Source organism: Perognathus longimembris, chromosome 23 (genome assembly GCF_023159225.1).
Source record: "Perognathus longimembris pacificus isolate PPM17 chromosome 23, ASM2315922v1, whole genome shotgun sequence".
Classification (NCBI taxonomy): domain Eukaryota; kingdom Metazoa; phylum Chordata; class Mammalia; order Rodentia; family Heteromyidae; genus Perognathus; species Perognathus longimembris.
Genome location: NC_063183.1, coordinates 23,227,602 through 23,242,387, shown reverse-complemented (window position 1 = coordinate 23,242,387; position 14,786 = coordinate 23,227,602). Strand labels below are relative to the sequence as shown.

The 14,786-nt window shown below is 37.2% G+C and overlaps 1 protein-coding gene across 1 annotated transcript in view; it reads right to left on the bottom strand.

Annotated features, from left to right (window-relative positions):
- Adam10 (ADAM metallopeptidase domain 10) overlaps window positions 1-14,786 on the bottom strand; it is an 81,522-nt gene that overhangs the window by 36,504 nt on the left and 30,232 nt on the right. Inside the window, exons 3-4 of the mRNA XM_048331694.1 lie at window positions 10,326-10,444; window positions 7,931-8,089 (exon numbers count right to left, since the gene is read on the bottom strand). Of these exons, the coding sequence (XP_048187651.1) occupies window positions 7,931-8,089; window positions 10,326-10,444 (278 nt within the window). The remainder of the gene's footprint in view (window positions 1-7,930; window positions 8,090-10,325; window positions 10,445-14,786) is intronic.

Sequence of the window (14,786 nt, the reverse complement as noted above, 5' to 3'; positions counted from 1 at the left end):
TGGGAAGGCAAGGAGCATAGCAACAGGGGTGTAGTGTGACTGAGAAGAGGAAGAAGGTGAAAGACAGCCCCCTTTATCACTAATACAACACTGATCTTCCATGAAACACAAGTGGGGAGCTGGGCCAGGTATGCCACTCCTCACCTCTCGTTTTCAAAGGAAGGGTTATTAGTGCAGGGAGCCAAGGGGATTGTGAGAGTCAGATCAACACAGGAAGTGCTGCTTTAATATCTTATCTATTACAAACAGAACTACTAAAGGCTGAAATCCCCAAAGACACCACTAGTATCCATGGAATCTAAAGTCTTACATTGAATAGGCCCTCATATAATGTCGATGAAGAAATAAATCAATTATTAAACCCCTGTTATGGACTAGAAGCATGTATCGAACACCCATGTGCAAAAGGCTTGGTTACCTGTAGAGTTACAGTAAGGTAGTAGTACCTTTAGTAGCTGAAGCCTAGTAGAAAGGAAGTTAGGTAATTGGGGCCCAGGCCTCTTTCCTCCCCTTTCTCTTGCTTTCCAGACATTATAACATGAATAGGTCTCCTCTGCACCCACAGGCCATGGTCTGAAATCCCGAAAACCATGAGCCAAAATCAACCTTTTCACCTTGTAAGTTGATTGTGGCCAAGTAATTTGTCACAGTGACAGAAATCTAACTAAGACTTGAATACTTGGTAACACAGATTTGTATTTATTCAATTGGTACTATAAAGTCCATCCACAGCAGTAAATGGGTGGCTCCCAGATATCCCAGGAGGATGTCCATTTGTTTCTTCTTTTCTAAAATTCGTAGCAAGTAAGAGGAAATGTTGCAGAGGAATAACTCCTATCCTCACAGGTTCTCTTCTCTGGCAGCCAAACGTCAACCAAATGCCACAACCCTTGAGAAGACTCCTCAAATCTCTGTAAGGTTAGCCTCCAGTGCTTTAATGGCATTTGTGTTACAGTTGTTGTTTTTTTTTTTTTATCACATGCTGACCTAATTACTGAGAATTTGTCCTCAGATATTCTTTACAAATCTTAATCATTCCTGTACATTCATAGGTAATAAATATTGGTTGAAGTTAATTTTTCAGCCAGAAATTCATTTCCATACCTCTTTTTTAAAGGTCATCCATTAGTCAAAGACATGTAAAATGCTGGGTCTAATAACTTCCTTTTAGCCTTTCTTCCAGTTGCAATAGGTAAGGATTTATCTACCACTTTAAATTGTTCCTACAGTTTGGAAAATGTGGATCAAATCTCTAACTACTTTTCAGATCCACTATTAAAAAGAAGACATTCAAAACTAAGGTCTAGGGCTGGGGTTTGAAGCAGCTTAGTGGCAGAACACTTACCTAGCTAATGGTAGGCCCTGAAAGTAATCACCAACACTGAAGGTGGGGAGGGGAGGCCTGAATGCATACAAATTTCCTACCTGAATATGTATATTATCCTTAATTGTATTCAATATAGGTACAAAAATAAATGACATAAAATAGGTACACTCAAAAGAGCTTATAGTCCAGTATCAGAATCACATTGAAGTTTAACCCTCTGGGCATTAAGATGCCTCTATAAGCATCTACACAGTATTAAACACGGGATTTATTCATCTAACCAACAGCCAGGTTTCTTCCATGCTTCTTCTCAAAGGTCAACCACATGGCCAAAAAGACCTGCACACTGCTGCATTCAAAACACAGTAAGCACAAAGGCACAATGCCTATGTGCATCTGTTCCTATAAAATAATATATAATGAACATGAACTTAAAAAAAAAAACCCACAGTGAGAACTCACCAATACAAGCACAGCAGTAAAGAGGGCACCCAGAACTGAGAAGTCAGAAATTTGGAGAGATGACACCTGAGTGTCATTGTGAAAGATCATGAGTTTGGTGAGAGTATAAACACGATTACCATAAAAATGAACATTACTTCTGAATGAACACAATAACACTTGTATAATGAAGTAGATCACACAACATTTCTCTAGAAGTAGTTCTTCCAAAGAATAGGTAGGGAAGCATAGACCGAAGTTCTCAAGCTTTCTCCCGTGGTCATTAGTATAAACATCAACTACATTGTAATGAATGCAGAACACTGACCTTTACCTCCAATTTTCCCTATTTAGCCCTAAATAATGTTTTCTCTTGTTTTCCTATAATCACTCATAAAACTTGGATCTGAAAGATAAATTTGCTCTAATTTTTTAGTAGTGAACATGAACATGATTACCCTGCAGTTGAATCAATAATGATGCCACACTTTAAAATAATGTTAGCTTTTCCCTAAGTTTTTATTTGCTTAATCCAAATTTAATTCCAATTCCAACTGTCTTTATTATTACTGAGGCCTTCACTTTCACCAACCTTTAAACTACACTGGGGCGAGATGTGTAGCTAAGTGTTAAAGTATATGTTAGTATGTCCAAAGCCTTAGATTTAACCCCAGCATAGTATAAAAACAGAAACACTCAAAAACTATTCTCTCCTTTGGATACAACAGCGAAAGGAAGGAAGGGAGGAAGGGAGGAAGGGAGGAAGGGAGAAAGGGAGGAAGGAAGGAAGGAAGGGAGGAAGGGAGGGAGGGAGGGAGGGAGGGAGGGAGGGAGGGAGGGAGGGAGGGAGGAAGGAAGGAAGGAAGGAAGGAAGGAAGGAAGGAAGGAAGGAAGGAAGGAAGGAAGGAAGGAAGGAAGGAAGGAAGGAAGAAAGGAAAGGCAGGCAGGCAAAATAAACAATAAACTACTGGAATGGAAGCTAGGAAGGAGAGGCCCTTGTCATAACATACCTCACACACTGATCTAAGCCTCTTTAAAGTGCAGTTTTCATCATTCTTAAACTACAGGGTGTCGAATTCCAGTGCAATCCTAAAATTATCAAATTCTGTTATGCTCAGCGCTATGCCAATCTTCTGTTGACTACAAACAACTCTATTTTCCATAAACAGTCTGCTGACTAGGTATGATGAAGACACAATACCCTAAAATAAAATATGCTGATTTTTTTTCTTTTTTTTTGAAAGAGGGAAGTTCTAGGTTTGAACTTAGGGCTGTGTATTTCCTAGGCAGTCATTCTAAAGTCAGGGTTTTTTTATTTTGTTATTTTTAAAATAGGCTCTCACTTTTTGGTCAGGTCTGTGATGTTCCCATTTATGCTTTCCAAATAGCTGGGATGGTAAGCATTGTACCACTGCACCCAGTTTTCCTGGCTAAGGCTGGGAATGTGGCTTAGTGGTAGAGTGCTTGCCTAGCATGCATGAAGCCCTGGGTTTGATTCCTTAGTACCACCACATAAACAGAAAAGGCCGAGAAGCAGTGCTGTGGCTCAAGTGCTAGCCTTGAGCAAAAGAAGCTCAGGGACATACTCAGGCTCTGAGTTCAAGTCCCAGAACTGGCAACAACAACAAAAAGTTTTACTGCCTGAGGTAGGACTTAGAGAACATTTTTGTCCAGGGCGAACCTCAAACCATTATCCTCCAGATCTCAGCCTTCCAACTAACTAGGATTTCAGTCACGATTTAGACTTTTAAAATGTACCTAATTGTGAAGTCTTAAGTAAAAGCTTTCAAATTCAAAATTTTACTACAAACCAAATATTGACAAACTAATCTGTTCTGAAACACAACCACTGACTTCCAAGTACATTGAAAGCTACATTTTAAATTGCATGGTAACTACAATCCTAGATTGCATGGTTAAGACCCCAATTCTTTTTATTAAACACTGTAAAACAGAATCATAGAAGGGTAGTTCTCAAAAGAAAATGGAGAAACTTCTCAAATATAATTTCACCTTCTAGGATGCTTTTATGTTGTTTGGTAACAAACAGTTTTGTTTTTTTTACTTGTTGCTTTTTTTTTTTTTGGCCAGTCCTGGGCTTGAACTAAGAGCCTGGACACTGTCCCTGAGCTTCTTTTGCTCAAAGGTAACACTCTACCACTTGGGCCACTTCCAGCTTTTTCTGTTTATGTGGTGGTACTGAGGAATCGAACCCAGGGCTTCGTGCTTGCTAGGCAAACAGTCTACCACTAAGCCATATTCCTAGCCCCATTACTTGTCACTTTTTATCTGACTTTTTTTTTTCTGTTGTTTTCTTTTGTTTTGCCCAATTTATAGCCAAGGTTGGCCTCAAACGGACAATCTTCACCCCTCAACCTCTTAGTGCAAAGAATACAGGTGAGTGCCACCAACTTGGCTTCTTTTTATTTCATTTTTAAGGATCTATTATTTCTAACTAAGTATTCCCTAAAGCCCAAGGAAAACAAAGACCATACAGCTATGACCAACTACCATGCTGACAGTAGGAATCCACACTACAAAAAAGCACAGGTAAATTCAAGCTTACTGGGCTCTTCTATACCACACACAGGAAAATATATTACAAATTTAAAGTGAAAAGAATACACTAATGTATTTATCCTGTAGCTTTCTATAAAATGTCTTGATTCAAAGATGACATATTTCTGTGGATGCATAGCCTAAGAAAAATTAATAGGCAGTGCCCAAAAGAGTGCCAGGAAACACTAATACATCAAATGATTCTGAGCAATGACAGTCAGATATTCTCAGAAGCTGTCTGCGTAGAGATTACTTCTATTATGTTGGGCAATGTTTTTCTCAGTTTCCTCAAAACAAGCTGTGCTTGGGGGGAGCAGAGGACTAAGTGATATTCTTACCTTGTCATAATTGTTCACACTTCTATGTCCTAAGAGAGTGTGCTTTTTTACTACCTCAGCGCAGAACTGGACAAGTGTGAATTTCAGACTGGTAACTAGACATAGTTATCACATCACATCAGAGCACCTGGAGAAGCTATTAAATATTTTTGCTAAAAGCTGTGTTTGAGTTAGGGTACGACCACAAAAGCACTCCCTAAGGAGTCATTCTAAGCACTACTACTTTTAAGTTTAATACTATCATTTTCCATGGGGGTTTCATACAGTTAGGCCTATAGCTGCCAAAATAGTATTCATATAAACAAGAACATAGTACTTTAGTTGTGAAAATAAACCACTGGTGGTTAAGTAAGTTATACAACAATAACAATATACATTAATGAGCATGTGTTGTTTTTTTTTAATTCATTGTAAAATAAAACCTCCATTGCTGCTGGTTGTGGTGCTCTGCACCTGAAACCCCAGAACTGGAGACGATGAAGTAGGGGAATCACCAGTTGAGAACCTGGGCTGGGCTACCATGGGCCTAGTTTTCAAAAACATGGGATAGAGTAGGGGAAGAGGATCCAATCCTAAATATATTAAGGAAGGAATCTGGCCTAAAATAGCCATGGAAGCCAAGCATGATTTCAGAAGAGGCTAACAGATTTCAGCAAAAGCTCAGAAATCCTTCAAGTAACAGGCAGTGAGAATTTCATTTTTCTTCACAAGTGTAGCAAAAGAGCATACAGTAAAGAACATGAGGTGAAGTGACATGCGTTTTCCAAGCCTTTTCGTCACCTATGAAATAGGGCTAATACATCTTCTTACACTTCACAGTTATTATGAGGATGAAATGAGACAATTCACGCGAAGAAGTTTAATAATGGCAGGTACATACTAAGGAACAACTATTCTTACTACTACTGTCACTTACAACCTTCCAATACAGAGAGGTTACAGAGCCAATTAAATTTATCTATCAATCACCTAAAATGAGAGTAGATAAATGACAGCTTGCAGGACCAGTAAGGCCTACTTCTGACTGGCATGCCTGCTTGTATATTTTTAAACAGTTGAAAAAAATCAAAAGAATGATATTTGCTATCATGTGAAAACCAAATTTAATTGTCAATAAAGTTGTACTGGAAAACAGCCATGGTTATTTATGGTTCACTGGCTGTTTTTATACAATGGCAGAACTGAGCAACTTCCAACAGAATTCACATGGTTCCTAATGCCAAAAATATTTACTAGGTGTCTCTGTACAGAAAAAGCTTGCCAGTCTTGGTCTAGAATCTGGACTACAGTAACTATTCAGAAACTGAAAGGTTAATACATGCTTTAAAAAATCATGGTTAAGTAGACAGTTTTTCAGATAATTTGTCAAAAGTAAGCAACTGAAGTAGGGCAGAGTAGTACCTACATATTATTTCAGCTATTGAGGAGACCAAGACAGAAAGCTAACCAGATAAAGGCCTGCCTGGGCAATATATGAAAACTAGGTCTTCAAAGGGAAAATTGCCTAAGTTAGTAAACATGTAGAAACTAGGCTACAGGCAGTTCCTTCCACTCTTCTGATTCTCAGATCACTCACTACATTTCTACTTAGAAGTGATATCACAAACAAAATGACTCTAAAACACTACTACTTTTAAGTTTGATACTATCATTGACATCAAATGATGAAATGCTGCTTAAATGAAGATATTCGGAAGTTACTATGGAGTGCAACATGGGAAAAATATAATTCTGTTACAAGAAGGAAATGAAAGTAGAGAACAAAAAACAGAATGTATTTAAACAACACACAGTAGATAGCGCAAGAAAGCAATCCAGAGAAAACATATAAGAAAAATCACAACAGGAAAAAAAAAGACAGAAGATAAGTGGAAACAAAGAGAAGGTGTGATTACAGAATGATTGTGAGGAAAAGATAATCTGTCAAATTACTCTTTTCTCCTCTTGCTTTTCCCAAAAGAGTTCTCATTTGATTTTGAGAAAACATTCTAAGGAAACTACTTCAAGATTTTAGCAAGTATTTATGAAGAACATGCTGCATAGATAAATGACACTTGGAATACTAAAGGAACAAAAGACACACACACACACACAAAAAAAAAACAACTGTATGTGCAGGTAAGTCTCCAAAAAGATTAAATTGCTAGGAAAACGTCAAAGCAAAGTGCAGACAGGTGGATAAAAATTCTGTCAGCAAAAAGGAAGGAAGGCAAAGGAATTCATATTCCTACTTACAAAAGAGGACTGTGGTTAGGAAGTGGAAAAGAAATGTAGAGTTTGAAATATCAGGGATTGAAGTTGGAAAATGACTTAAGTAAAGGCTAAGTGAAAATACAGGCAAGTAACATTAATGAACTTATGAGTGGGAATAAATACATCCCACTTAGTATAACCATGCTATTTTCAACTGTAATTGAGCAACAGTGATAATAAGCATTTGGACAGACTAAAGACAAGAGTTGTAAAGCCAATGGAGCAAAATATAAAAGTAAAGTTTGTCAGCATTTTATAAGAATTAAATATTGATAATAGATTCCCATGTACAGGAAAGAAAATGAATCTGGGAAGAAGTTGCCAGGTTAGGAAAAGAGACAAAAATGGAAAGCCTCTCTTAATTACCATATAAAGAAATGAGTATTCAAAAGGTATAAAAATTAGAGAAATGTGTTTCTATGTTATTTTAATGTAGCATTTTTATGACTGGATGACTACAGATACACAAACAATGACAGGATTAAAAGATGAAGTCTATAATAAATTTTCTATTCTTAAAACACAGAAAAAGAATTCTCCAGATAAATTACCATTGTATAAAGACTATGATAGAATTCTGGGGGGAAAAAATCCAAGATAAACTTGGGAATCTTACCAAGCTGAAGTCATCTATTTCAAAAGATTCCAAAAAGAAACACTGAAATGATTCAGAAACTTACAAAATGTACCTAAAGTACTCTTCAATGTTATACAAATAGCTACAGAATATTCCATAAGAACATAATGATGTGCCTTCAGTAGGCCACACCCACTAAAGAAAGCAGCTGATATCAGAATGTGATTTCCAGTTCTATCAGACTTGGTTGACCAGTAGCTCAAATAGAACACATTGTCTCCTATCAACAAAGTAGGGCTGAGAGGGATTGACATTTGCCACAACGTAATGCCCCATTATTCATTCAATTGAGACTTTGCCCCTTGAAACTATTTTTTTAGCTGGGGGGAGGGGGTGTTCAGGCTCCATTTGTCTCCACATGTTTTAAATACTTACTAATATCATCTTCATGATAAATGACAGAGTGGAATGGCAGAATTCGGTCTTTAATATATCTCTCTGCTGGCTCAATATAAAAAGTGCCACCGCGAGTCTTGATGAATCCTTCAAATCTCCCATCAATAACAGACCCATGGCTGAAACTCCCTTCTTCACCTAGTAATTGAAAGCAACAAATCCACAAAAATTTAGTTTTGCACATGAATGGTAAATTCAGCTCCCTTTAAAAAGCCATTTTTTATTGTACATATTTTTCAAATATTCTCAATACCAATTTGCAGTGGGAAATTCTTACATAAAATACATTAAATTACATATGAAATATGAATAGCAACCAGTGACTAGTTAAAACATACACAGCTATTTATTAACAACCAAGAAAATCCAAACATCTCTCTTATATGACAATCATATTACTAGTGCCTGAAACATAAAATCCTTCATTTAATAAACAGAGTTAGTCTGTATATGAGAAGGCTTAAATATAAAAATGCCTTATTTATCTTATATAATCAAAAAATAGGAAACAATTCTTGTTTTTTTTGGCCAGTCCTGGGATTTGTACTCAGGACCTGAGCACTGTCCCTGGCTTCTTTTTGCTCAAGGCTAGCACTCTGCCACTTGAGCCACAGCGCCACTTCTGGCCGTTTTCTATATATGTGGTGCTGGAGAACCGAACCCAGGGCTTCATGTATACGAGGCGAGCTCTCTTGCCACTAGGCCATATTCCCAGCCCAAGGAAACAATTCTTTAAGTAGTTTATTTTCCATAGTTACAATCTTGAAAGTCCCTCTGCAGAGATAAAATTTCAGTTTATCTTAATAGCTAAAGATCATCCTGAATATGTATCAATGTGGAGTAAATGGGAAAGACAAGGCTTTTTTTTTTTTTTTTTTTTTTGGCCAGTCCTGGGGCTTGGATTCAGGGCCTTTGCTCAAGGCTAGCACTCTACCTCTTGAGCCACAGCGCCACTTCTGGCCTTTTCTGCTTATGTGGTGCCAAGGAATCAAACCCAGGGCTTCATGCATGCTAGGCAAGCACTCTACCACTAAGCCACATTCCCAGGCCAAGATAAGGCTTTTTATAACTTCCGTAATAGATATGATCCTCTTACATTGGTATTAGATGGAACTTTCTGGTGAATTAAATGTGGTACCCATGTCTCTCTCCACTTTTTTAAAAATGCTGTAGTAAATAAATTTGTTAGAATTGTGAAGAAAAGCAAATACATTCTAAGTTAGAAGGACCTGGCAAGATTTTTTTTTTTTTTTTTTTTGGCCAGTCCCAGGTTTGAACTCTGGGCATGGGTACTATCCTTGAGCTTCTTTCTGCTCAAGGCTAGCGCTCTACCACTTGAGTTACAGTGCCACTTCCAGCTTCTTCTCAGTAGTTTATTGGAGGTAAGAGTTTTAGGGACTTTCCTGCTTCAAACTGTGATCCTTAGATCTCAGCCTCCTGTGTAGCTAGGATTACAGGTGTGAGCCACCAGTGCACAGCTGGCAAGATTTTTCTATGAATAATTTTGTCACATTATTTTTGGCTAAGATGATCTTAACAGTTTTTTCCCCCTATTTCTTATAAAAACAGTAGTTACTGCTAATTTCTTCCTTGGAAGATCAGAAAATTATAGAAGGCATTAAAATCTTTCAAAAATTAGCACTTTGAAGTCTTGAGAAAGTCTAAATTAATTTTAACTTTTAAACATTAAAATTCACTATTAAACTTATAGGTAAGGATAGATCCAAAGACTAGTTCAGTTTTCAAAGGCCATTTACTCACCCTCCTCAGGGCTTTATATAATAACAGCAAAAAGAACATGCAAAACTTACCACATTTATCGGGACTGGTCATACAGGCTAAAGAAGTGACTGACACCTTATTAAAGCTTATGGCTAGAGGAGCTCAGGCTTCTGACACACAGGGGAGGTGGCCTGATGTGTGGGAGGCTGAGGGAAGGATGTGCACAACCAGCCAGGATTGTCTTGTGGCACCTATGACATCTCCCAAGTAATGGCTACTTGTGGTTATCTCTCTCTGGAGCAGGTGTTAGAATCCCAATCACTTCTTCCCATCTCTGCAACACATCACTCTCATCTAATGCATTCTCAGAAATCATCCAGCACTGAACTTGAGCTCAGGCAGTAGGCTGCTGAGCACAGAACTCCAAGTTCAAGGACCCTGAATCGGCAAGCTGGATTCTTGAGGGTCTGAGTCTCCTAGGACACTTTGGAGAGCCAAATGGAAAGGGGGTCTGCCATTTTTTTCTGCCTCCAGGGTTATAAAGTCTGTTTTCTAAGAAAGTATACCACCTTTTCTTTGCTTACATTTACAAACATGTATTTTCTTGTGTGGAAAAAAAATTTTTTAAGGATTCTGTTAAGATTCAACTTACCATAAATATGTCCAGTGTAAATATGAGAGGTATCATAATCAAGTACTTTATTTGATGTTTCTACTTTAAATTCATCACTAAAAAGGGATGTGTCCCTCTTCATTCGTAGGTTGAAATGTCTGCAAAATGGGGTAGGGAGAGGGGAAAAAAAAACCCTGAAATTAAAAGCATTCCAATCTTAAACAAGTTTATTTTTTTTAATTTGCAAAATATGGATAGGTCATACAATGTCTATTTGGAAAATACACTAACCAAATTTTTCTTATAAAATTCTGCTTAAAGAAGGAGACTTGTAAAAGAGTGGAAGGCTTAAGGTTTGATCTAGGCTTAAGATTTGACAAGAAAACAAATCTTAAGTCTAATATTCATAAGCCCAAGCTTCCAGTCTGAAAAATGAAGATAATAAACTCCATGTGGGATTATTTTTTAAGGAATATAGATTATAGTGTAGGTAATTAATATAATTCTTGGCACATAGGAGATATAAAAAAAAAGACAACATATCAGCTATCACTACTAAACTATAAGTGTACCGTGTCTTTTATAATGGCTACAGAAGTCTGACCGTAACAGAATTTTTACTGTGTTCTTTATGAAAACTACAAAACAATAATTATGTTCGGCTATTTTTTTTCCTTACAAGTAGGTATTTTGAAGAGTACCATTAAAGCTTGTTGTTGGAGCTGAGAATGAAGCTCATTGGTATAGCACTTACCTAGCAGGCACAGAAAAAAAGCTCAGGTTCAATTCCCAAGAACAAACGAAACAATACCCTGTTTAAAACCTAATATAAATTTGAGTGGTATGAGTTGTTGTAACACTAGTCACTATATAGATGATCTGAACAAATTGATAGGAAAACTGCTAGAAATAAATAAATAAACAAAAGCAATCAACATTATAAATGTACACAGCTTTTGATACAGGAATTCTACTCCTAGGAATTCATCTTATTCCCACTTGTACATAGGTAAAATCACTTCCATACTACAAGACTGTGGTATAATGGCAAATATATTGGCCTGTGGCCCTAGAGGCACAAAGCCCCTAAAGCCGCTGGACTGTCCTGCACGACAGTAGTCACTTTGTATCTGTTCAAGAGTCTATAGCAATCACATTGAGTTTATGCTAATACAGGGACCTAGCAGCTTGCCCAGGCTGGCACCCCAGATGGCCTCAGGATGGAGCTGGTCAATAAAGACACTGGGATGAGAAGATTGTGATTTCAGCTCCAGTCAGATCAGTGATGGGAGATTGAGAGAGTCAAGAGATGAAGCTCTGTGAAAATGATTGCACAATAACAGGTGATGAACTGAGGTGCTAGAAAGAACTGCACCAGCAAGGGCCTTCCCACACACTTTATTTATCCTTTGCATCTCTTACATCTGGCCTTTGTAATAAACTAGCATTAATAAGGGAACTGCTTTCCTAAGTTCCCAGAGTCCTTTTAGCACATTAACCATAAGAGAAACCATAGGCACCCACAATAGACAACAGGTTGGTAGAATGGTGGGGGGCTAAGGATTTGGGACCATGTCTGAAACCAGGACAGGGGTTGTGGGATGGAGCCCTTAAGTCTGTGCTAACTCCAGGTATTTTCTGCCAAAACTGAATTAAACGACTGCTTAACACTCAGTTAAGAGAACTGGTTACTGGTGTTGGAAAACACTCAAAAGGATTATTCATCATAGCACTGTTTATAGTCACAAAGGATTGAAAACAAGTGTACTAATAAACTGGTAGTATATCGTACAACTGCATAACAATGCTGAAAAAAGAAAACAAAATTTTTACATATAACAAAATCATTTTACATATAATAAAATCAAAATTTTCTATGTTACTTTAGGTATTTTGAAAGGGGGAAAACTACAGAAAAGGGAGCATAGTATAATATTATTTTTTTAAATACAAAAGGGGGGTGAATACATATAGCCACAGTTCTGTAGAGAACATTTCTGTTAGTGATACAAAATATGCATCAAATGTTTTGAAGAATACACAAGAGAAGTAATAACAATGATCCACTCCAGGAATGGGAAATGGGTCACAGGGAAACAAAATCCTGTGTCAGTAATATCTGAATTTAACCTGGAAGAAATCCCATACAAATGCCTTGCTTTCTTGGCTAATCTCCTTCTGTTCAGTCTTTAGAGTGTGTGGGGTTTCTTGTTTGCTTGTTTTCTTTCCTTCTTTCTTCCCCTTATAGTAACTAATCCTCAAAAATGCAGTTAGTAATTTTTATTTATTTATTTATTGGTGCAGTCCTGGTGCTTGAACTCAGGACCTGGGCATTATCTCACAATTTTTTTTGCTCAAGGCTACTAGCACTCTACCACTTGAGTCACAGCTCCACTTCTAGCTTTGTGGTGGTTAAATGGAGATAACAATCTCACAGACTTTTGGGAGCCAGGGCTCCTTTTGAACCTTGATCCTGAGATTTCAGCCTCCAGGGTAGCTCAGTTTATAGGTGTGAACCACTAGTACCTGGCAGAAATTCATCACATAACTTCTCTTCAAATTAATGTGTGGTTTCTATCTCCTAATTTGGCCTGTGCTTGGTATATTTCCCATAAAGCTCACATATGGTAATAACCTACCAACAATGAAAGATACTGTCACATACATACAATGACAAAATATTCTGCAATAAAAAGGTTCAGACTACTTATAATATGCACTTTCAGGAAGACACAAAAGATACACACAGTGTATCCCACTTATATATAATTCTAGAATAGCCAAAAAGCTACATATGGTGACACATACTAGCAGGTTGCTGGCTGCCTAGAGAGACACTAAGAATAAAGGAAAACTTGGATATGATGGAAAATCCTCGTATCTGGATTTGAACAGTAATTACACAAGTCAAACTTATCGCAAACTCCATAGTCCATGTGAGCAGACTTCATACTTCAACAGGGATCTGCAAGGGGTACTTACTACAGTAGGGTATACTTACTGATTTCAAAAAGCCAACAATTTGACTCTTTGAACATTGTTATAGCTCAAAGTGTGGCTCAAAAGGTGGAGTGAGTGCCTTCCTGGCAAGCACCAGACCCTGAGTTCAGTCTCTAGTACCACCAGAAAGCTAGTAATAATTATCAACATTGTCTATTTTCTCTTCTCTGTCATTTTATGTCCACTTTCACATCCTTTATGTTAGGACTATGCTAACTTTCCACTTGTTCCAATCTCCTAGGTCTTTCCACGTGACTGAGGATTCTAGGAGAAGAAACAAATCCTTAGGAAACTACTGCAGGAAGTAACTGAGAAGTCAAACATATCTTGTTCAAAACAGAGTGACAATGATGTGGCAAACAGAACTCTTGCTTGAATTACTATTGTCCAATCGTGTCTTTTTTTTTTTAAAGCTATTGGTATTATTTGGGTCTCCTTTAACCATTTCACTTACACAAGGAGATAATAAACTATTCTTTTTTTTAACTGTGCCTTTTCATAAAATGACTCTGGCCAACTAACAGAAAATTCTTGACCATATATGCAAGCACAACACACAATACACATTCTACTTGTTATAAAGGGAGTTATGTTGAAAAACTAATTTATCATTACACTTATACTTTTAAATTTATTCCAACACTATCTCTTATTTCTTTTATTTTACTAACCTCATTTATTATATGCTTTTCCAACAATAAGAATACTATCTCTTAATGCACATCTTTGTTAAACAGACTAAATATTCAAGGGTTTATCATTGGGGATTTGTTATCCAGCAAATTTGTTACCCATAAATCCACAGTGGGACTATTAGTATTTTATGCAACAGGGGAAAGGAAAAGGAAAGGGGAAAAGCCTCAGGAAAACATTTATGCTAAATGGAAAAAAAAAAAAAAAGCTTATTCTATACCCCCAAAGAATCTTTTACATCACTTTCATGGCTCAAACAAACTAAACACACCAGAGAGACTCTGAAGTAGGCCCCATCCAACCCGAGAGTCACTTTTACAATAAGGAAATCATCGCATACACATCAAGCATTACTAATACTGATTTAAACTGGACTAAACCATATAGAAAATCAGGTCTTCCTGAGGAGAGACCAAAGTGAAGGGCTGACGTATACAACACAGTGGATAGTATTAAATTCAAGAATACTGTGCCAACAGAAGGAAACCTGAAAGAGGGAAGGAATCACAGAAGTAAAAATGGCAGTACACAATTGTGTCTCAAAAATACCACCTAAGTTGGACAAAGTGACCCTAAGGTCTCTCAAGACAAACAATATCAAAATTATTCAGTTTGACAGATGAGAGCAAACTATTTGTAAAAACAAAACTGAAAAATGGAAGAGGGTCACATATATCAGTAGAACAATCAAACAATTTCACTGTGGATAAATAAAATGTGTTTGTAGTTCACACAGGAAGAAATTAATCAGAACCTGAAGAAATAAACAATAACCGAGTCCTTGCAATCATTCATCCAGCTTAGTTC